General features: G+C 40.3%; 1 protein-coding gene across 1 annotated transcript; it reads left to right on the top strand.

Moving 5' to 3' along the window:
- The first annotated feature begins 4,131 nt into the window (after positions 1–4,131).
- Positions 4,132–24,205, top strand: LOC142071816 (uncharacterized). The gene is made up of 3 exons (XM_075127371.1): positions 4,132–4,717; positions 5,306–5,635; positions 24,051–24,205. The coding sequence occupies exons 1-3, from the start codon at positions 4,132–4,134 to the stop codon at positions 24,203–24,205; spliced, it is 1,071 nt and encodes a 356-aa protein (XP_074983472.1).
- Positions 24,206–24,642: the final 437 nt, after the last annotated feature.

The raw sequence follows: 24,642 nt of genomic DNA, 5'->3' as shown, positions 1-24,642 counted from the left end.
GCCCTGAAACCCGCCCCAAATCTTGTTTGTTTTAATCTCTACTGCTACAAGTCTGGATAGTCGTATTATCCTTATACATGACCAAGAATATTTTCTTTAAAAAGGCAGACAGTTCTGAAGTGAAATACAGTATATACACAACCATATGTACTGGAGAGTATTATAAATAATCACAAAAAAGCTGTATGAAACCCCCCAAAGATTACAAGTTCCAGTAGGAACATATTTGTTAAATTCATGCTTCTACAAGAATTTATATAACACATGACAAAAGTGTCAACACTACCTAAAACTCCTTTGGACTTAGGATAATGTGGTTCTTATCATGGCTTTAAAAAAGTACCGATTTAAGCATAAAAAGGTTTAAAAACTGGAATTAGTTTTATTGAAATATACTTTATTAAAAATACTGAAATGAACTTTAAAGAATTTTAATTATTCACAGAGAAGATTCTAGCTCAAGTGTGTATTAAAGTACTTTCCCATTATTAGTTTTTGATTGCATTAATTACTTTAACTATTTCATGGCTCAAGCCATGTGTTTAAAATTCCTTGTAAGGATACAAGAAATACACCACTACAGAAATAAAATAAAAGACAAATAATGTACAGTAGAGAAAAACCATTACCTTATTTTAAATTTGGTCTAAAAGAATGCCTATGAAATTAATCAATGAAATTATCTGTGGCTGAGCCCAATCATTTCCTGTTTTTCAAGAAAAGACCTGGAATACACCCTCTCCTCTTCCCCCTCCAACTGGTTTGTTTTGTTTTAAATTTCTTTTCTATAGCCATTGCCATATGTTTACCAAGAGTTACCACACAGTGGTATCTGAAATATCACTATTTCCATTTCTATGAATAGGGGAAGACTGTTGTATCAGATACCAGAGATGTGATGTGTACCTTTTTTTGATCAGGTGTTCTGCATTCTGACGATTGGCTTTGACTAATTTCCAGACTTCCTTGCTCTTGGTCATTTCTGAGTGTTTTTTGAAAGTGGCATAACTTCAGTGATAACTACAATTGCAAATATTTATTATACAAGTTCTACAATTTTTATTGAAAGGAAACCACATAAAAACAATAGCATAAACAAAAGGGGAAATGTAAATATACTCATTTAAAAAACAATCCAATAATATAAAATAATAGGTTATGTCTTTGGATGTAACGCTTCCGTTTTGTTAAATGTGCTACAGTTGCCACCAGGCAAGCCGTACCATATAACAGTCACTGTCCATTTTCCATATGTTAAAGTATATTAATGTAATATACAGACAGCGTAATACAGTTTAATATTACACTGTGTAGCATGAGCCCAGTAGGCTGCCTCTGAGCTGTGGCAGTCTGCAGCCGTGCACAAGTGCTTACAGCTGCAGTGACATGATGCTAAGCATGTTTTAAGACTAGTCCCAGTCGAGCGGTATCTTATCCAACCAGAAACAATCCCACAATCCAGCTCTTTTTAAGTGATCATCCTTGTATCATAACAGATTAAGGTTGCAGCTACTTTGGATTATATTTAATCTAACCTTTATCCATTCACATCTTCACCTGAAACTTACAAGGACCAAGAGTCAATTGCCAGGACATAATTCACAATGACACTGATCTTTCCTTCCTCACTCTAATTATCTGGATTAAGAATAACACTTTTGAGTAATTATTTTCACATTGGATAAACATTAAGCTTTCCTGGATTTATCTAAGCTTTTTCTTAACATGAAATAGATCCAACCAGGCTTATAAGAACATAACTGACAGCAGTGACAGCTTAATCAAGGAAACCCTAAACAACTAAAACAATAGGAAATGTTTGTTTTGCATTGGTTTGAATAATCAAGAACCAGAAACTTGATAAACTCAAAGATTTACAAAAAAAGACAATCCAGACAGATCAATTACAGTGAGGTCACCTTTACAATCTTAATGAAGATGCGAAGTCTTCTCCGATGCGTACCAGTGCTGCCACTCAGAAGCAAATGGGAGATTAGAATACGTTTGCTGTGACCATATAAATGAAAAAGGAGTGTATTGATTTATAGGGCTGATCCCACATACAGAAGAACAAACAAGCTACACTAGAATCGGTTTGCTAAAATTATAAAGTGAATCAGGTACCAGCTGTATCACTTCTGATGCCTACTTTTGGAGTAACTGAAATATCCATCACAGACTGCACAGACTACCCAAAATGGCTATCGCAAACAGGCTAGAAAAATCTTCCAAGCTTGTCATTGAAACTACCTATGATCATATACACTTATGTGCTAAAATCACATCACAAAACCCAATTACACTTTGGCTTTGCAGATCCACAGATAACCTCTTAAAGAGCAAACTCCCTTACTGTGTCGACCCCTGACCCCAAGCTCTTTTTCCAATCTTCAGTAACACCACACTACTTTACCAAAGTGAACAACCAAAGCTTGGAATGGCCAGGATTTTGAAGGATAGCAAGTGTTCCAGTTATGATAACTTTGAGGTTAAGGGAACATACTGTTAATACCTTATTCTTGACTTTTAATGCATTCCATATACTATATTTTATTCAATCCTAACATTATGATGAGTTCTCAGTAGATATTTTTTCATTCACTGGAGGATTTTAGTAATTTATAAGCAATAATTTTATTTTGCTTTTAAAAGGCTAAAAAAGTATGCATCAATTGAATACTTTAACAGGTGTTGGAAGTAGAATCTCAAACAAAGAAATGTATTTACATTTCAATGTTATGAATTATTTTAAAAGGTGATCAAATAAGGAGGGTACAAGGCTTAAAAGAAGGTTTCATTTAATGTTACCTCCCTGAAACTCTATAATGACATTCACATTGATGGGAGTTTCTCCAGCTGTACTTACTGATAATAAATAGAACTGTGCTTTTCATTTTAGTTTATGGAACCTTGGTTTTTATGCTTCTCAGTCATATCAGGAGGGGAAGGGGACTAAAGCAGAAAATGATTAGTTTGCCTTACCAGGGGAGACAGTTCTGAGCATTTAATTCCGAGGCAAAATTAGTAGTGAACATTTGTGCATTGCACTCTTTGACTACTAATAGTGCAGTGAAATGGGAACTATGCTAACAATACCCAGATCCATTTACAGAACTACCCGAAAAGCTTTCTATCAAAACTATTTTGACTAAACATTTTTTCCATGGAGCATCTTGACTTTTCTTTGAAAATCCAAAACTTTTTTGGTATGTTTACTAAAATTTTTCCACAGAAACGTAATGAAACTTTTCATTTTTGTGGACATTTTCTGTAAAATTCTGCCTTCTCCTCCACATTTTCTAACTGACTCTATCCATTTAGATCCACCTTCTCTACAGATCTTAGAGAAAGGTGCCTCAAAGTTAGGCTGGGAGCTTTGTGTAGTCTGCACTTAAGGGTTTCTAAGTGCAAGTTCATCTAGAGCTGGTTGAACTTTTCGACTGAAACTTTTTGCAATGGAAAATTGGGTTTAATTAAAACAAAATTTCTGAAAGTGTCTGGTTTCCTTGGCATTTTCAGCAGAAAACTGAAAACTTCAGTTTTTGACCCCCTCCCAAAACTAATGAAAACTAACCCCCAAATTTTAGAGTAGTTAGTTTGACAAAAAGTCTATTTTCTGATAAAAGTTGACTATTTTTTGCTTTAGTCTAAATTTTCCACAAGGTGGGAGGAGATATTTTCAAACCATCTCAACACAAAGAAATTTTACCTCCAGCACTTTTTCCGGTAGCTTTTGAAGTGCAGGCTGCTGGTTGGACCATGATTACTATCCCACAGCCCTGGTCTACACTAGGACTTTAGGTCGAATTTAGCAGCGTTAAATCGATGTAAACCTGCACCTGTCCATACGATGAAGCCCTTTATTTCGACTTAAAGGGCTCTTAAAATCGATTTCCTTACTCCACCCCTGACAAGTGGATTAGCGCTTAAATCGGCCTTGCCGGGTTGAATTTGGGGTACTGTGGACACAATTCGACGGTATTGGCCTCCGGGAGCTATCCCAGAGTGCTCCATTGTGACCGCTCTGGACAGCACTCTCAACTCAGATGCACTTTCCAGGTAGACAGAAAAGAACCGCGAACTTTTGAATCTCATTTCCTGTTTGGCCAGCGTGGCAAGCTGCAGGTGACCATGCTGAGCTCATCAGCAGAGGTGACCATGATGGAGTCCCAGAATCGCAAAAGAGCTCCAGCATGGACCGAACGGGAGGTACGGGATCTGATCGCTGTTTGGGGAGAGGAATCCATGCTATCAGAACTCCGTTCCAGTTTTCGAAATGCCAAAACCTTTGTGAAAATCTCCCAGGGCATGAAGGACAGAGGCCATAACAGGGACCCGAAGCAGTGCCGCGTGAAACTGAAGGAGCTGAGGCAAGCCTACCAGAAAACCAGAGAGGCGAACGGCCGCTCCGGGTCAGAGCCCCAAACATGCCGCTTCTATGATGAGCTGCATGCCATTTTAGGGGGTTCAGCCACCACTACCCCAGCCGTGTTGTTTGACTCCTTCAATGGAGATGGAGGCAATACGGAAGCAGGTTTTGGGGATGAAGATGATGATGATGATGATGATGAGGTTGTAGATAGCTCACAGCAAGCAAGCGGAGAAACCGGTTTTCCCGACAGCCAGGAACTGTTTCTCACTCTGGACCTGGAGCCAGTACCCCCCGAACCTACCCAAGGCTGCCTCCTGGACCCAGCAGGCGGAGAAGGGACCTCTGGTGAGTGTACCTTTTAAAATACTATACATGGTTTAAAAGCAAGCATGTGAAAGGATTACTTTGCCCTGGCATTCGCGGTTCTCCTGGATGTACTCCCAAAGCCTTTGCAAAAGGTTTCTGGGGAGGGCAGCCTTATTGCATCCTTCATGGTAGGACACTTTACCACTCCAGGCCAGTAACACGTACTCGGGAATCATTGTAGAACAAAGCATTGCAGTGTATGTTTGCTGGCATTCAAACAACATCCGTTTTTTATCTCTCTGTGTTATCCTCAGGAGAGTGAGATATAATTCATGGTCACCTGGTTGAAATAGAGTGCTTTTCTTCAGGGGACACTCAGAGGAGCCCATTCCTGCTGGGCTGTTTGCCTGTGGCTAAACAGAAATGTTCCCCGCTGTTAGCCACAGGGAGGGGGGAGGGTTGAGGGGGTAGCCACGTGGTGGGGGGAGGCAAAATGCGACCTTGTAACGAAAGCACATGTGCTATGTATGTAATGTTAACAGCAAGGTTTACCCTGAAAGAGTGTAGCCACTGTTTTATAAAATGTGTCTTTTTAAATACCGCTGTCCCTTTTTTTTTCTCCACCAGCTGCATGTGTTTCAATGATCACAGGATCTTCTCCTTCCCAGAGGCTAGTGAAGCTTAGAAAGAAAAAAAAACGCACTCGCGATGAAATGTTCTCCGAGCTCATGCTGTCCTCCCACACTGACAGAGCACAGACGAATGCGTGGAGGCAAATAATGTCAGAGTGCAGGAAAGCACAAAATGACCGGGAGGAGAGGTGGTGGGCTGAAGAGAGTAAGTGGCGGGCTGAAGAGAGTAAGTGGCGGGCTGAAGAGAGGGCTGAAGCTCAAATGTGGTGGCAGCGTGATGAGAGGAGGCAGGATTCAATGCTGAGGCTGCTGGCGGACCAAACCAGTATGCTCCAGTGTGTGGTTGAGCTGCAGCAAAGGCAGATAGAGCACAGACTGCCACTGCAGCCCCTCTGTAACCAACCGCCCTCCTCCCCAAGTTCCATAGCCTCCACACCCAGATGCCCAAGAACGCGGTGGGGGGGCCTCCGGCCAACCAGCCACTCCACCACAGAGGATTGCCCAAAAAAAAGAAGGCTGTCATTCAATAAATTTTAAAGTTGTAAACTTTTAAAGTGCTGTGCTTAAAGTGCTGTGTGGCATTTTCCTTCCCTCCTCCACCACCCCTCCTGGGATACCTTGGTAGTCATCCCCCTATTTGTGTGATGAATGAATAAAGAATGCATGAATGTGAAGCAACAATGACTTTATTGCCTCTGCAAGCGGTGATTGAAGGGAGGAGGGGCGGGTGGTTAGCTTACAGGGAAGTAGAGTGAACCAAGGGGCGGGGGGTTTCATCAAGGAGAAACAAACAGAACTTTCACACCGTAGCCTGGCCAGTCATGAAACTGGTTTTCAAAGCTTCTCTGATGCGTACCGCGCCCTCCTGTGCTCTTCTAACCGCCCTGGTGTCTGGCTGCGCGTAACCAGCAGCCAGGAGATTTGTCTCAACCTCCCACCCCGCCATAAACGTCTCCCCCTTACTCTCACAGACATAGTGGAGCACACAGCAAGCAGTAATAACAGTGGGAATATTGGTTTCGCTGAGGTCTAAGCGAGTCAGTAAACTGCGCCAGCGCGCCTTTAAACGTCCAAATGCACATTCTACCACCATTCTGCACTTGCTCAGCCTGTAGTTGAACAGCTCCTGACTACTGTCCAGGCTGCCTGTGTACGGCTTCATGAGCCATGGCATTAAGGGGTAGGCTGGGTCCCCAAGGATACATATAGGCATTTCAACATCCCCAACAGTTATTTTCTGGTCTGGGAATAAAGTCCCTTCCTGCAACTTTTGAAACAGACCAGAGTTCCTGAAGATGCGAGCGTCATGTACCTTTCCCGGCCATCCCACGTTGATGTTGGTGAAACGTCCCTTGTGATCCACCAGAGCTTGCAGCACTATCGAAAAGTACCCCTTGCGGTTTATGTACTCGGCAGCTTGGTGCTCCGGTGCCAAGATAGGGATATGGGTTCCGTCTATGGCCCCACCACAGTTAGGGAATCCCATTGCAGCAAAGCCATCCACTATGACCTGCACATTTCCCAGGTCACTACCCTTGATATCAGCAGATCTTTGATTGCGTGGGCTACTTGCATCACAGCAGCCCCCACAGTAGATTTGCCCACTCCAAATTGATTCCCAACTGACCGGTAGCTGTCTGGCGTTGCAAGCTTCCACAGGGCTATCGCCACTCGCTTCTCAACTGTAAGGGCTGCTCTCATCTTGGTATTCATGCGCCTCAGGGCAGGGGAAAGCAAGTCACAAAGTTCCATGAAAGTGCCCTTACGCATGCGAAAGTTTCGCAGCCACTGGGAATCATCCCAGACCTGCAAAACTATGCGGTCCCACCAGTCTGTGCTTGTTTCCCGAGCCCAGAATCAGTGTTCCACAGCATGAACCTGCCCCATTAGCACCATGATCCATGCATTGGCAGGGCCCATGCTTTCAGAGAAATCTGTGTCCATGTCCTGATCACTCACGTGACCGCGCTGACGTCGCCTCCTCGCCCGGTATCGCTTTGCCCGGTTCTGGTGCTGCATATACTGCTGGATAATGCGTGTGGTGTTTAATGTGCTCCTAATTGCCAAAGTGAGCTGAGCGGCCTCCATGCTTGCCTTGGTATGGCATCCGCACAGAAAAGAGGCGCGGAACGATTGTCTGCCATTGCTCTGACAGAGGGAGGGGCGACTGAGGACACGGCTTACAGGGTTGTCTTCAGGGAGCTAAAATCAAGAAAGGGGGTGTCTTTACATCAAGGAGTATTTCAGGCAGGACTTCACGGAGGGTTCCAATAAGAAATGGTGCACCTAAGTTATTGTTCTTATTGGAACGAGGAGGTTAGCCTGGCCTCTGATTGATACATGGCTAGATTTACCTCGCTGCACCTTCTCTGTGAGTGACTGCAGTGTGACCTAGAGGAATGAGTCCCCTAGACAGGGTAGGAGGCAAATGAATACAGAACAAATCTGGTCTATTTCTTGTTTTGATCCACTCCATCTATCTTTTACATCTTTGGCTGGCAGCAGACGGTGCAGAAGGACTGCATGCCATCCACATCTCATGGCTGCTTGGCAGAAGATGGTACAGTACGACTGCTAGCCATCCTCATCTCTTGCCTGCCTGGCAGAAGATGGTACAGTACGACTGCTAGCCATCCTCATCTCTTGCCTGCCTGGCAGAAGATGGTACAGTACAACTGCTAGCAATCCATATCACCTGCCTGCTCACCATAAGACGGTTCAATAGGACTGACTGCAGGACTAAAGAGAATGACCTGGTCAAGTCACTCCAAATTTAGTCCCTGCGCCCATGTCTGTCCAGGCGCTCCCAGCCGACGTGGCCAGGAGCACCTCGGACATGACGATGACGGCTACCAGTCGTACTGCACCGTCTGCTGCCACAAGGCAAGGGGTTGCTGCTACTGTGTAGCAATGCCATACCACGTCTGCCAGCACCCAGGAGACATAGGGTGACGGTTACCTGAGCAGGCTCCATGCTTGCCGTGGTATGGTGTCTGCACAGGTAACTCAGGAAAAAAGGCGCGAAACGATTGTCTGCCCTTGCTTTCACGGAGGGAGGGAGGGAACGGGGGCCTGACGATATGTACCCAGAACCACCCGCGACAATGTTTTAGCCCCATCAGGCATTGGGATCTCAACCCAGAATTCCAATGGGCAGCGGAGACTGCGGGAACTGTGGGATAGCTATCCACAGTGCAATGCTCCGGAAGTCGACTCTAGCCTCGGTACTGTGGAAGCACTCCGCCGAGTTAATGCAGTTAATGCACTTAGAGCATTTTCTGTGAGGACACACACACTCGAATATATAAAACCGATTTCTAAAAAACCGACTTCTATAAATTCGACCTTATTCCATAGTGCAGACATACCCATAGTCTTGGAGAAGCTGGGCAAATTGATTCAGATGTAAGAGAGGAGAGGGAAAGCTCTGCAGTTGAAGATTCTCCAGTGATCATATCTGCTGCCTTCAGGGAACCTTTGCAAAATGCAGGATTTTAGGAGCATGTCATCAAATTCTTGCTTTCAGTTTGGAAGGAAGCAGAATGCAAAACAGGGTTTATAGGACCTTTGTATTGTGAACAAAATGTTTCCTTTTGAAAGTTAAACTGACTTCTGTCATTTAGAGCCTCTATGAAAGCATGCATTGGCTCTTCTTCACTGCCAGCACCCCGGTAACTAGAAATAGGGAATTCAGCATACCAGTTGGAGAGCCTTCTGGCCAAACCCATAAAGCCCCAAACTTAGATTTTTTGGAGATATTAATGTTTCACTAAATAAGTAATGTAAAATTCTGATCTTGCTTACCCCATAATAAATGGGGAGTAAATATACTACCTTAAAAGGAGTTCCTGATTTAAACAGTATTCTAGGTTTATATTGGTATGACCGAGGATAGGGCAACACTAACTGGGAGGTGTAATTCCCGTGTTGGGTAGATATACGCTCATTAGCTCTGCTTGAGTGAATGCCTAAAATAGCAGCGTGATCATGGCAGCATGGGCTAGCTGCCCAAGTACAATCCTGCCCGATCCCCTGGGTAAATACGCAGATGGCTAGCCATAGTGGACACCCAGGCTGCCACAGCCTCAGTGGTGTTTCTTAGATGCTAGCTTGAGCAGAGCTAGTGCATGTACATCTACCCGAGCTAGGAATTTCAGCTCCCATTTGCAGAAAAGACATATCCTGAGACCAGAATATTGCCCACAGACTGTGCTTGCAACTCCTACAGGATCGCAAATTCAGCTGCAAAACTGGCATGTCTCTTATGCCTGACCTGGCCCATCAAGTCAGAAATGGCTCTAAGGCCCAACGAGCCTTGGAGGAAGTAAAACCCCAGATATCAATTTCTTCTATCTGGGAGAAACAAACTCCAAATTGTTTACAATCTTATTTTGTGTTACTTGGTCACAAATAAGCAGGACTTAGAAGCTTGTCCCCCGCTAAGAGAAAATATTCAAGGGTCCATGGAAAGAAAGACTGGTATAGAGACTTGGCCCAATTGCAATACCATTGTAATTCCAGTGAGTTCATTGGAGTTACTTCTGCTTTATATCAGCATGGGAAGAAAAATCAAGCTCACTCTGTTTGCAGAGATCTGTTACAATCAGTGCTAAGATTAAATCACATAAAATATCCAGACTTATATGAATCTAAGTTTGGGGCTTACACAGTTTGAGGGGCAGCTGCAGTAGTCCATAAAGTATATTGCATCTCCACACTGTTATCTGAAGCCCACTGGTCAGGCAAAAAGACCTTCACAAGATATTATAAAAGACCATCTGAGGTGGACAGAACAATGGGCAGCTGAGAATCTCAGGTCCTAGAAAGTGGTATTTCCTATAAATAAAATGGATGTAACATTGTTCCTGGAAGTATAAAAAGTTTTGATTTTTAAGAATAAGTAACTAATCCTATTTTTGATTAGAACACCTGCATATCATTATCCCCATCTGAATATAGTTCCTGGAAAACTGTTTATCAAAATGTTGAAAAGAAAGACTAGCTGCCTAATCCTCTTTGTTTTTAAGGAAAAACTAAGAGTTTATACATTTCTTAATGCTCTCAAAGAAACAGGGCAACAGACCAAAAATAAAGGACACTTTTATTCTTTTGAGCCATGAAAAGTTTGTTTTTGTTTGCTTGTTTTCCCTGTGGAAGTGTTCTCAGACTCTTTGGGACAAACTTATCCTTGGTGTTATTCCATCAAAGTCAATGGAACTACACCACGAATCAATCTGGACCTTCATTATGTAGAGCAGTAGCACCTAGAGGTCTCAGTGGAGATTGGGGCCTTATTGTGTTAAGCACTGTACAAACACATAATCAGAGACAGTTCCTGACCTAAAGAGCACACAGTCTATGTAGACAAAGGGTGGGAGGCAAAGCAGTACCATTAGAAGTGAAGTGACTCGCCCAAGATAACACAGAAAGTCAGTGGCAGAGGAGAAGAAGCCAAATCTTCTGTCACCTAGTTCAATTCCCTGTCTACTAGACCACACCACGTTTTAGCCTTGTACCTGGACTCCAACGTTTCTAAGGAATGTTTACATGTATTATATATTTAATCTATGTATACCTATTTGAACCAACCAGAGAATAAACTTTTATCAAAGTTAATGAATATACTAGGTTATGCATATTTATGATTTTTGGAATGTTTCCTAAAATAACAAACAAACCCCACGGGAACTACACACACAATTCCATGGAAGGAAATATTAAACTTTTATCTGTAAATTGCAGGCAACTTAGTCTTTCTCATAATCACATCTGATTAAGTATCATTTAGGCACACAAGGTTCAATAAGCCCCATTTTTAGGTGAGAAGAGCTTCAGCTTTCTTGCCAGGAGGGTTTCATAGCCCTAGCTTGTTGCTAGATTTAAAGTGACAGGAGATAATCCAGAAGTAAAAATGAAGTGTCATTCCCTCATACAAACCAAATTATCTATTTTTATGTTAAAGATAAATCTGTCTTTTTTAAAAAAAAAATCTGGTATATTTTAAATACTATTTAAGTTGAAGTTTTGAATGGTGAAATTCAGGTTTATTCCTATTATTTTGTGTAAGCAAATTGGTTTGTTTAATATAAGCTCTGAAACAGTCTGACTTTAGGAATGGATTGCCCCTTACATATGCTTTACTTTTAAAACAGCTTTTCCAAAACATCTCTCACTGATCCTTCATTCCCAGCCCTTACATTTTAGCCTGCCATTGGTTTATTATACCAACATGACCTAGTCTCTCTCAAACTTTACCTCAGGAAGTTGTAAAACTGTGATCTTGTTTCAGTTATTAGGAATTCCAAATTGAAAATTAATCTTCCTCCTGGACTTTTAAGAAGTTCCTGCTATGATGAAAATAAATTTGAAAATCAACCTTTTTCATGTCCACCTGCCATCTTAATAAAAGTCAAAACCATATGTTCTTCCTCTTTGAAGTCCAGTTTTGTCCTCTAATGATAGTCTTTGCATACCACAATATTGTTCCATTAGCTCTAACTTTGCTTCAGCCAACTGAAACACACAAAACAAAAAATCAACAGAAGCATGACAAATGCTTGTGGAGACGTGATGCTGATATAACAAATGGCTCCAGTCTATGAAGTTACAAGTGCAAAATAATGTCAACACGCTGCAATGATAAAACATGCTATGAAAAGGTCCAATATATGTTCAACATTCAGGGCAATTTCTGGTTTGAATTACAAGATCAATTCTTTCCTAGAGTGAAATGATTCTTGTTACAGAGGAACCATTGTTTATTATTTTTTTCAGATTTATGTCACAGCCTTCACAGTAGTAATTATGATTAATGTGTTCTGACTCACTTATTTTGTGCAGGAGACAAACTAGAATTCATGTTTGGTAAGGAAAATGAAAGTGCTTTTGAGTTTTAGAAACCCAAGTTCTAATTCATGTAGAATGAAGTCATCTTTGTTAAAAGGCTCATGTAATCTTGCGATTCTTCCTAAGTGAAAGGTATCAAAAGTACAGACTTTTTCTGCTCTGCTAATCTCAGTTTGTGGAATGCCTGACATGAAGAGTAGGGTCATAAGAAATGCAGGATGGCTTTAGTCTTACCCAAGACTTAACTCAATTATAAGTTGCCTATTTTTCTGTAATAAAAATTACAGATCTTTGGCTTTTTAAATGTATAAACCAGATGGGCGGAAAATCAAGAGACTAGTTGCTCCATTTGTCACTCGTGAGCTGCCAAACAGAGCACAAAACTCTTGCACATCTATAATCATTCCTATATGCCCACCATTATAACCTAATCATTCAAACATCCACTAAAAAGACTAAACACTCAGATGCAAAGGTGGAGGACTTCATAAACACAGAGGTTGATCCAATGCCCACTATTAGCCGAATGGGTACAGGATCAGGCCCACAGTGGATAATCTGCCCATCCACATTTACTCTGGTTTAACTAAGGCATGGGTTTAAACTGATTTACATTTACACTGATCTAACAGCTTCATGCGTTTAAACTGATTTAGTTAAATTGCTGCATCTTTGGGTATGGGACTATCTCAAATCAATTTTAAATCTTGCTTACAACAGTTTATCTTGCCCCTAAAATAACAACAGTAAAAGATTTGTTATCCGGCATGTTGGGGGAAAGGGGAGTGCTGATAAATAAAAAATTCTGGTTAACTAAGAGGGAGGGAATTTGGGTGTGGGAGGGGGCTCAGGGCTGGGGGTTGGGGCACGGGAGGGGATGCGGGGTGCTGGATCCAGGCGGCATTCACCTCAGGCAGCTCCCTGCAAGCAGTGACATGTCTCTGCTGCTCCTAGGCAGAGGCACGGCTAGGTGGCTCTGCACACTGCTTTCGCCCACAGGTGCCACCCCTGCAGCTCCCATTGGCCACGATTCGCAGAGATCAGTTTATAGAGCTTTCCAGTTTATAAAGTGCCAGATAACACAGCTTTTACTGTAGTTCAAAACTGGTAACTGTTCATCACAGGAGTTTGCACTGGTTTATCTAAACTGTTCATTAATTAATTTCACTCAAACTAGTGTGTGTTTTGTATGTAAACAAGCTCTAAGAGCAGAATATGGCCCCTAAGCTAACTTTGAATGGTGCATTGTAATGTTTGTCTTCAATACTCCTCCCTACCCACTGGTTGTCAGTGTGTGTCAAGCGAAGTTAATAAAAGTGGGGTAAAAAGCAATTGCCAGTGGGATTTTCAGTGGCTGACTTCAGTGAAAGTAGTTTGGATGATGCTGAACACTATTGAAAATCCCACTCTACACATTTTTTCTAACTAGAGTAAAACAAATTAGAGAATTTTATTATTTAAAAAGATCTCATCTTTTTTTATTTTTAATTCAAAGACTAGTTCCTCTCTTTTATGGTCAACTGCTCTCTTGGATGAGAGAGCACCAGAGACAATAATCTGACAAATGGAACAAGGATCTGGACGCTGAGAAATAGTGACATATTGCTGATCACTATTTGTTGAGCCAAGAAGAATAAAAGAACAATTCTATAAAAAGAGGCAAGGCTGACACTGTCTAGAGGGTGGCTGAGAATCACCCAGGAGGGAGAGGCAGTTTTGTCAATCTCTGAAAATCTGGCTGGTTATTTTGGTGTTTAAATGGGAGTTGAGCTTTTTTTAAACCTGTTCCAAAAAGGCCTGATTTTCTGAAGTGCTGAGCTCTTGGAGGAGCTGCAATGACTTCAGCTGGAGCTATGACAATCAGGCACTAAGGCACTATGGACCATTTGAGAGCCTAATCCTACTCCACTGAAGAAGCATTGCCATTAAACTTCAGTGACAGCAGAATCAGGCCCTTAGTGCCCCCACAACTCAACTGATACCAGTGGTAGCTGAAGACACCTGATGGGCCATATGGTTTCATTTTCTTTTGGGGCTAGGTCAGTACTAGCCTAGGGAACACAAAGCATCTATAGCCTTAGTAAGGTCTGAAAGAAATTGTAAAGAAAGTGGTTTGCTAGATACACCCAAGCTGCAAAACTTTGTATAAAGGGTTGACAAATCCCCTCAATAATCAGAGCAGGGACCAACTCTACTATACCTTTAACATCCTACCTCCATCTTGTGTGGGTTAAACTTCAGCCAATGTCTCCCATCCAACGGCTGCTCTTAGCTAGTCATTTGGAAAGCGAAGACACTCCTCTACCTGGGTCAGACAAGAGAGAAAAAGAAAAAGGGAGGCATAAGGATTCATTTCACCTGCCCATCTGGGTGTGACAGCCTCGATCACATCACTACCTCCCTTTTCACATACACATAGAACTGGAGGGGTGACAGAATAAAACTCTCTGAGACTCAGTACAAGAAAGAGTCTATAGAAGTGGAGACATTTTCAAGGCTAACAATGGTTATATTATTTCTCATTGCTGGCTATGAAAAACCAGGGAAGGACAAGAAAAAATAAGGGAGGAGAAGGTATTTGTCCATGTTACAGAAGGAGGTATTAAGCCTCATAACTAAAGGCAACTTCCCCACTCTCGCAGTGACATGTTTTCTTTTAGACGCCACAGGACTAACTTGAGTTTCTGCAAGAAACTTTTGCTTTTTCCTTCAGTTCCTTTACCATACAAAATGCCAAAGTCTAGCCCCAAGCCATAGATGGCTCATCAGGCAGTCTCATTCTGTATGACTAGGTACCCATTTTGCACCTGGGTGAACTGGAGGTAGTCTTTCAGTAGAAGACTGAGACTTGAACCCATGGGCTATAATTAAATCCCTTAACCACTCAGCCACCTTCACTCAGAAGGTATGATATATTTAAGAATGTAGCATGTGAATTGTCAAAAAGATGAACAATTCTGTTATAATTTTATATAGCTATATATTATAACCTATAATTATATGAATTTTATAAACCCACCAACTGAAGCTTTAAGACTTTTTCTCCTGCAATCCAAATTTCAAAGGATAATTGAAATTTATTAACTATGAATATTAATTCCATCTCATAATAAAAAAGGAACAGAAGATGTATTGAATCCAAACTCTCTTACTGTTATGGTGGGCACTCTCCCTTGAAGTGCCCCCCTTGCATCAAGGCTGGCATGCCCCTGGGGGCCCAGTGCAGAACCACAATTGTATCCCTGGCTCAATTTCCCCTCATGGGCTTTCAATTAGTTCACTGAGCCTTTTTTGTAGTTAGCAATGCCCCTTCAGGGGTCTAATTTATTTAACCAAAAAAAAACCCAAATATGGTATACAAGCAAACCTTCATCCGAGCAGCCTAGCCAGAGGACTGAGTTAATATTAGTCTGTCTTCCCCAACTCCTGCCAGCATGTAAGTCTCCAAAAGCAATGCTAGAGGCAAGAGGGATCATTCAATATGTGGAGGTAAAAGCCAGGAGAAATTAAGTAGGAGTGTGGAGATGGTATTACCTCTATGCGTGGCATTATTGAGACCACCACTGGAATACTGTGTCTTGTTCTGGTGTCCGTACTTCAAAAAAGATGTTGACAAATTGGAAAGAGTTCAAAGAAGAGCTACAAGAATAATTCGAAGTCAGGAAAACATTATTTATGATGAGAGAAACAATCTTTTTAGTTTATCCAAGAGAACCTAAGAGGTGACTTGTTCATAGGCTATAAGCACCTACGTGGGGAATGAATTTCAGATAGTAAATGGCACTGCAAGCTAGCAGAAAAGGGCAAGATCCAATAGTTGGAAGCTGAAGCTACAAAAATTCAAATAACTGCACAGAATAAAATATTCTATTTTAAGTGAGTAACTATCCATTTGAACAATTTACTCAGAAATGTGGTTCATTCTCTTTCACTTTCTATCATTCCAAAGTGGTGTCAATAGTCCTTCACACTTGTACTGACCCTCCTATGAGCAGGCAATAGGGGAACCCAGGTCCATCCTCTCCTCTAGATTCCAGCCTAGGGCCCTTTTGATAAGCAGCTAGGGTCTGTTTCTTATGATCCCTTGTTGGTTGTCTGGGCTGCTTCCTGCATTTGCCTGCTTGCAGGCATCTATCATGGAACTGAACTCTCCAATCCTCTCTCCCTGGAATTTTGTCTCTCTGTCAAGCTTTTCCCTGTCTGTTTCTAAGGGGTTTTCTCAAAGTATCTCCTAGCATCTCTGGCAGCACTGGAATCTCTTCACCATCACTATTACCCTCTCCCTTTAGCAACAGTCCCAGCGTATAAGCTCCCTGCTACAACTCTCTTCTCTCAGTTATCTGCTATTGGCCTTACAGTCCTTACTTTATAGGAAGCATCCAGCCTTGATCTCTCCAATTGGGTCTAATCTTTAATTACCTGTCTCTGCTCCACGTGCCACAGAATGGGCTAATTGTGCCCCTAAGATCCCCATTAGCCCTTCTTTGGCAGTGCGGCGCATATGCCCCATCACATCACGTAAGCATGAGTTATTGCACTATATCTTAGAAAACACTACACTGATGTTTTTCCCAGTTTCATATATTATTTCTTTTTAGGTATACCCCATGGTATTCAACATAATGAAATCAGTACAACACCCATTCCCTGAGATGTGACTCCTAAAAACTTAAGGTAGGCATAAAAGCAAACCTGAAAACCTTAATAGACTTACATTTACAGCATAGAAGGTCTCATCCAGAAGAATTCCAAAGCCATTAACAAATTATAACCACAATCCTGCAACTGGAGTCATTGCCATTGATGGCAAAGTTCTGTCTGAATGGATCCAGTTGCAGGATCCGGTTTATCGTGTACACAATTCAATTTATTTTACAAATTCCTGTTTACACTCACACATGACAGCATCCTTCCTGGAGCTCCCTGCCATTTAAAATGCAGAAGTTCCACCTTGAGTGGAGAATTATGGCATAGGGAGGGAGGTACCATGTGTATCATTCAGACACTGGGAGGTTGAGGGGGGAGAAAGGTGCCATATACATTAGTGCTTCTCGCAGTATAGTTTTTAATGTTGCAACTGACAGGACTTTCACACACAGTTTAACAGATCTCACTACCACAAAGTATTTTTTAATATTCTTGATACACTCTCCCCACCTACATTTTATATTTCATCCAAAGTATGGCACTTCCAGCAGCACCATGCCCCTTTTTGAAATGTTGGGGGCTTAAGTGAATATGACTCAGAAGAAAGGGTATCTCTGACTTAATCAATTATTGCAGCACCCATCCAAGTACTTACTACACCTGACCTTGCTTAGCTTATAAGACTTGACAAGATCACAGCCCAAGCTAGTGTAGCTGTGCAAATATCTTTAACAGAGCTTTAAGCTGTCACTGAAAAAAGCATGAAGCTTCATCTTGTGTGACATTCATATTTTATGACGTATATGTGTTTCCAATGCTTTCTTTCATGATTCAACAAGTCACTTTTTTGCATAGTAAAAAAATGTAAACACCCATTATAGTTTTGGAGAAACTTCCTTGGCATTTCTTTTCTTCTTTTTTACATTGTAGCCACACCAAACACAGACTGGTTCCAACAAAGCATCCTAACAAATGCTCAGGATAAGCAATTGTCTTTAGAAAGTGTTCAGGAAAAAAAAGTTGACATTTGACAAACAGGGTAAGCCCAACAAAGTATTCTGAAGATTATTCTTTCCTGCTTTTATAATCCACTCACTTCTTGTTGTTAGTTTTTAATCCAATATCATGGCTAGACTGTTTCTTCTATACCTCCAACAACGCTTTGGGAAAAGCAAAATCATACCTTCACATGTTTCTATACCCTTCAGGGAACATCTACAGCCAAAAAGTATAAATATCACATTGTGTTTTCTCTTTGGAGCTGGGACTTCTTATGTTGTTAGGTCTCTGGATAATTTGCTACATCTACAAAAAAGGACAGGAAACTTAGGTGCTTAAAGTTCTTTTATAAGATTAGGTTTCAGAGTAGCAGCCATGTTAGTCTGTATTCGCAAAAAGAAAAGGAGGACTTGTGGCACCTTAGAGACTAACCAATTTATTTGAGCATGAGCTTTCGTGAGCTACAGCTCACTTCATCGGATGAAAGCTCATGAAAGCTTATGTTCAAATAAATTTGTTAAGTCTCTAAGGTGCCACAAGTACTCCTTTTTTATTTAATAAGATTAGTGTGCAGCAATTCAGTCTCCTTTTAAAATACATGTGAAACAAGCACCACAAAATGCTTTCAATCATTCCTTGAAAGTGTTTATTAAAGAGGTACAGAGGATAATCCATGCACTGCTAGTGAACATTGTGTTTGTATAGGCTTTATATATATAATGAGAAAGAAAATCAAGAATAGAAGAGCTTAGTGTTTTATTTATACTGAGCCCCAAATGTTAATTACCTTAAAATGTTAACAATTTTAGAAGTGTAAATTTCCTTTGAATTTCATATAGAAATGCCTAGAACTCTGAAATAATAAAGCACTTGTTCCACTGAAAGAGCAGTGATACTCGGACCTCAGCAGTTCCGGAGCCAAATAAGCAATCAACATTACCCAAAAGAGCCACGGTAGTGTGAATTCATTGTTTCCTTTACTATATATAATTCTCACAGCAAAATGACTGACCAAGTATTTTACCATTGGCTAATAACATAGTAAAAGCATCCTGATTGGTTAATAATTAAATCACACAGTGTTTTAATATCATGTGCTGCAAAGAGCCACTTGCAGCTCCTGAGCCCCAGTCTGAGTATCACTGAGTTACAGCATTGTTTAGCCTACATTTTTTTAAAGCAAGGTAAAAATCTCTCTTCTGTCCTGATCAAAGAAAGCACTTCAGTGCATGCTTAAACCCATCCCTATTCAGGGCAGCATTAAAGCAAGTGCTAACTTTAATGACTTCATGAAGAGTGACTTCAATGGAACTTAAGCATGTGCTTAAAGTTCAACAGATGCTTGAGTGCTGTCCTGAGTAGGAGGGTTTTCATGAATTTGGACCTTTAGCTCCCATTACCAGCATACAATATTAAAATGGAATTATTAGAATTTACATAGATATGGTAGGCAGTGTTCAGGCTTCAAAAAGGATGTGAAAAAACTGAAAAGGGGAGCTGCAAGAATGATTTGAGAACTGGAAAACATGCCTTACAGTGGAAGACTTAAGGAACTTAATTTAGCTTATTGAAGAGAAGTTTAAGAGGTGACTTGATCACAGTTCATAAGAACCTATATAGGAGAAGATATCTAATGGTAGGGGGCTTTTTAATCTAGCAGACAATGGCATAATGAGATTCAATGGCTGGAATTTGACACATTCAGACTGAAAATAAGGTGCAATTTTTTAAGTGAAGGTAATAAACCACTGGAACAACTTACCTAAGCCTATGGTGGATTCCTTATCACTTGAAATCCAGAAATAAAGACTAGGTATCTTTCTAAAATATACAATCTAGTTCAACAAGTTGTTGGTCTTGATGAAGGAATTCCCGGTGAAATTCTCTGGCCTGCATTATGCTGGAAGTGAGGCTAGCTGATCTTATGGTCCCTTCTGGCCTTAAAATGTATCAATTCAATTGTATATTGAGTGGTGAGCAAGTCTGCCTGTTGTGTTGTCTAGGGATCTAAGAATAAGTGTAAGGTTTTGCCATAAATATTTAATAGTAAATTAGAAAGAGACAGGGTGTGTTTATTATAACTATTTAGATATGATTACCATCATTCCAAATAGAATCAGAAGTGTTGCTTTCTTTGACAAAGCCAAGCAATTAAACTCTTTTCTATTTATATTTATTGGTGAGATAAACACACAGTAACATCACTAATATGATTTCATGGTAAGCAAAAATACAGGAAAATTCTCATTTTTAGAAGTTATTGAATAAGCAAAACATAACATAGATTGTCTTGTTTCTACCACCCTGCTTCACAACGGAATTACATGACAAGTGAGGTACTACCCCAAGTAAGTATGGCAAAATTAGACACAGAGTAAATTAAGTATGATTTGTACAACATTTTTTTGTACATGTAGATCATGGTATAGAACAGGGACTAGTTTTTGTTTGAACTGTCATCCTTATGTTTGATTATTCAGTTTTTCTTTCAATTTTCAGTATGTTTCCATTGGACTGAGGGACTCAATAAGAGAGACCTCCCGTGGTAAATATAAACTCTGTGAATTTCTTGGTAGCAACCAAACATTGCATAGCTTAGTGGAGAAAACACCCACTTCATGTTTCAAATACAGGGCTAAATTCTGTTCATTTTACTGACGCAAGTAGTTCCATGAACTTGCATGTGACTACATGTGTATGTAAGGCAAGCAGAATTTAGGCATAGTAAGTTCAGTGTATATCCGCAAGGTATCCCCAAATATTCTATTTTACTAACACCTATATTCTAGATTTTTTTAAAGTTTTCCTATTTGATTTTTATGAATGGACCTTTGCTGTATATTCTGAGTTGGGAGCTAACTTCATATTTTCTTAGCTTTAAGTGAATATTTGAATTATAATGCATTGCAGTTTGAGGTCAAATCCTAAAACTGTTGATTTGTTAGCATTTCAATTAATGCAAATAGATTAAGTCTTGCCTCTAAAAGTATACCAAATCCAAAACTTTCACATGTAAGCAAAACCAGATTAGAAAAAGTACAGTTCAGACATGTAAAGATTTATTATAAAAAACAGCCAATTTAGATATAGGTTAGATTTTTTCAGAGCCAGTTGGTGAACACTTTGGGCTAGATTCACAAAGGGGACTTAGTGTAAGCATTGCAATGGCTGAGCATTCAGTGCCTAACTTTCAGGTACCTTGCCAGCAAGAGGAATCCTTGGCTGAGTTGGACACCCAAGCTCCCTATACAATACACAGGGACAGTTAGGCATCTAAAAAAGGGATTCACAGAAGCCAGCATGCTGAGCAGAGAATCACCTAAGCTAGGCAGTAGGAAATGCCCAAGAAAAGGGTATGATCTAAGTATCACCACTGAAACGGAGTTAGGTGCCTAAATCTGAGCTGGAGGAAGATGCCTATCTCTGTCAGGATTCACAACTGTGAACCCTCTCCTGGAGTTAGGCACCTAAGATAGTTCAGCCCTTTCTCAAAAAAAGAGAGGAGGGGGAAGGATTACACATGTAAGTGCTCACAACCATGAATAAAGAGAAATTGGAGAGAATTTAGAGGAGAGCGACTCAAATAGATGTAGGGTTTTAAAGCGAGACCTGCGAAATAAACATGTTCAGTCTACAGAACAGAAGATCGAAGGGAGGCCAGATAAATATTTTAAAATACAGAAAGTGGTGGATTGAAAAGCGGTCAGAGATCAAATAATCTCATTAGTCAAAGATGACAATATTTGTGGTAATGGGTTTACAATGCAGTAAGGAAGATGTTGGTTTAATACTAGGAAATACTTTATTACTATAAACATTAAGACAATAGAACAAGCTACCAAAGGGTAGATTTTTTGGAAGCACCATCATGGTGATATTTCAGGATGGACCAAACACCCGTTTGTTATGGAGGGGCTAAAAATATTGAATTTAATCATATGACAGGCTAGGGGAATGGACTACAAGATCTAATAGGGCCACTTCTGAAACCAAATGGTTCTAGGAAACACTGCAAAGGTAATCCGGATGGCACCAGAGAATCTGGGAACCCCGAGTTTTCTAACTAGGAAATAATAAAACTAAAGGACCACAAATACCATTAACTCTTTTTTGCCAAGACTTTAACTAGTTTGTTTTGTTTTATCCTTCTACATGAAATTTATTTTGGTGGAAGGAATAACGATTATGACTGGATTAAGGAAGGTAGTGAATACAATGGAGTACTATAAGTAGCACTGTGAGGGCAGGCCAATACTTTTGGCATCAGTAAAGAGTGTGTAATATTAAGCAGCAAATGACCAAGCATTCTTTGCAGTCAGACTTTGATGTTAGAAGATGGGTGGGCCCCCTAGTCATCTCACGTTGCCTCAACTGCATTTCCTTTATAGCATTCCCCTTCCTTAACACATCCTATTCCTTGAACTAAGTAATACTCAAGAGATCTGACATCTCTGGGTTCTGACAGAACAGGGTTTTTATATTCTCTCTTGCTATCTTATTTTTTTCTCACAGTAACTTTTTTTTTACTTTATTTTATTGTATTTTGGAAGGAAAGAAGCTTCCTGCCAGGTGGATATTTCAAAATTCTCACAGTTCCATTCAAATGATCTTTTATCAGGTGCCTCCGAACAGTGAGAACTCATAACTCATTTGAATGGGAAACAGTTGGGGGCTTGCCACATTTCATCCTACTTGTCTGTTGACACTGTTTGCAGTTGTTCCTGTCAATCTCTCTTTTACCAAGTGGGAGCATATCAAAATGTTCTACATACATACAGTGGTATAGTCTCTTCTCTTTCACATGAATGGGAATTAAGTGCACACAAAGAGAGAAAAGTATGTCCCATAGTTGTTAAGTGTTTTACACATTAGTTTCTAAACTGACTTCCTATGGGAAAAAAATATTTTAAAACATTCCAGGAACATAATGTTCCCTCAAAGGCAGTAAGTACAATAATAGCATCATTTGACTATGCAAAGCTTTATTCCACAGCAAGGCAATTAAGTACAGTATCAATAAAGCTAATTTATAGAAATAAAAATTTGTGTGATCTTTTACCTTTGTTTCGTAATCTCTACAAAATGAACTTGGTGCTCTCAGTCCAGTTGCCACTGGACAACTGTCTACATCACAAAACTACTGTCACAACAAATACTATGTGGAAACGTTAGTCTCAGATGAGAGGCCAAAAATTGAAGAATGGGCATGGACTCTATTAATTTGCCAGTTCAAGACTGGTACATATGAAGGGTGCAAGATAGGGATGCTGGTTTCACTGTTTTTCTATAATTTTCCTATTTGTTCTGAAAATAAGCAGATGACTTCAGTCTTCTACCTAGTAGTCAAGCCCCTGTAGCTAAATTAGTTACGTCACTGTGGGCACTGATCTACTTGCTAAAGATGGGTAAAGTAATTCCATCAGTGGATCATTTACGAAGACAACCTTTGCCATCTAGCACTGGAAGAACTAAAACATGAAGATGCTACGGGCCTCCTATTGGAACAGAACTAGAATACATCTTGATCTGTACCATGTGATCTCTATCATTAATTAATAACTTTGGGCTAAATTGTGATACTCATGTTGACTATTACCCTTGCCTCCACAAGCAGACCCATTGATTTCAGTGGCATGACTGGAGGAAAAGGAACTACTCAGTATGAATAAGAATACTTCAGTCTGGTCCCATATCCTAATGATATGGGAATTTCTTATTTGCAGTGTTAAACAGGAAAGAGGCAAAACATCTTTCATCTCAATGAAAGAGTAAATGCCATAAGTCAGTCGCTGCTGCTGCTCAAAATACATGGTGGGGCTGAGGCTAGCAATCGAAACAATTGTTCAAATTGGAGGGGAGTAACACTTCTATCACAGGAAAAGTATTAGCAGCAGTCCTCCTGAACAGAATGAAAAGAAACATGTATACCATCCTATATGAACAACAATCTGGATTTAAATAAGGGAGATGGTGCACAGACACTATTTTCACCCTGAGATGGATTATTGAGAACACAATTGAATTCCAAGGCACTCTTGCCATCAGTTTTGTGGACTTTCAAAAGGCATTCAATAGTGTAAACAGAGAAACAATGTGGAAAATTGTGGAACAATATGGAATTCCAACAAAATTAATTAACATGATGAAGGCATTCTACACCAACTCAAAATGGAAAATGAATAAGCCATTTAGCATCAAGACAGGTGTAAGGCAGGGATGTGTCCTGTCTCCTTTTTTGTTTATGCTAGTCATCAACTATGGATTAAAACAATGCAACAGTGATACATATGGCCTAAAATGGAATAATTCAAGGCTATTTGATCTCGACTTCGCTGACGACATTGCTCTTATCAATGAAGATACCAATGGTCTACAAAAATGCACAAACCAAGAAAAAAAGTAATGGAGAAGATAGGTTTGAGATACAATGCAAAGAAATGTAAAGTCATGTTAATGAGGACTATAGGGACAGAAATAAAAATTGAAGAGGAGAAACTGGAGAAGGTGGACAATTTTACGTATCTTGGAAGTATCATCAGCCAAGATAGTACTAGTTCCGAGGAAATAATAAGAAGAATTGGGAAGGCAAACGTTACATTTGGAATACTCAAAAACATCAGGCAACTCAAAAACATCACCCTCAAGACAAAACTGAATGTGTACAAAGCAATTGTTATTGCCATCACAACATACAGCAATGAGGCATGGCAACTTACCAAGAAAGATACACAAAAGCTGGATGTATTTCATCACAAAGGTCTGAGAAGAATATTAGGAATAACATATAGAGATAGGAAGCTGAATGAAGAAGTCACAAATATTACTGGACAAGGTACCCTC

The sequence above is a fragment of the Caretta caretta genome, chromosome 4 (assembly GCF_965140235.1).
Source record: "Caretta caretta isolate rCarCar2 chromosome 4, rCarCar1.hap1, whole genome shotgun sequence".
NCBI lineage: Eukaryota > Metazoa > Chordata > Testudines > Cheloniidae > Caretta > Caretta caretta.
Note: the sequence above shows the minus strand (reverse complement) of the source record. Positions and strands in the feature narration are given on the sequence as shown.

Excerpts from the sequence above, each read along its gene's own strand:
- LOC142071816 (XM_075127371.1), top strand. The coding sequence starts at position 4,132 with ATGCTGAGCTCATCAGCAGAGGTGACCATGATGGAGTCCCAGAATCGC. Across the intron at positions 4,718-5,305 it reads AGGCGGAGAAGGGACCTCTG|CTGCATGTGTTTCAATGATC; the intron begins GTGAGTGTACCT and ends TTTCTCCACCAG. Across the intron at positions 5,636-24,050 it reads GCTGCTGGCGGACCAAACCA|TCATCAACTATGGATTAAAA; the intron begins GTATGCTCCAGT and ends TGTTTATGCTAG.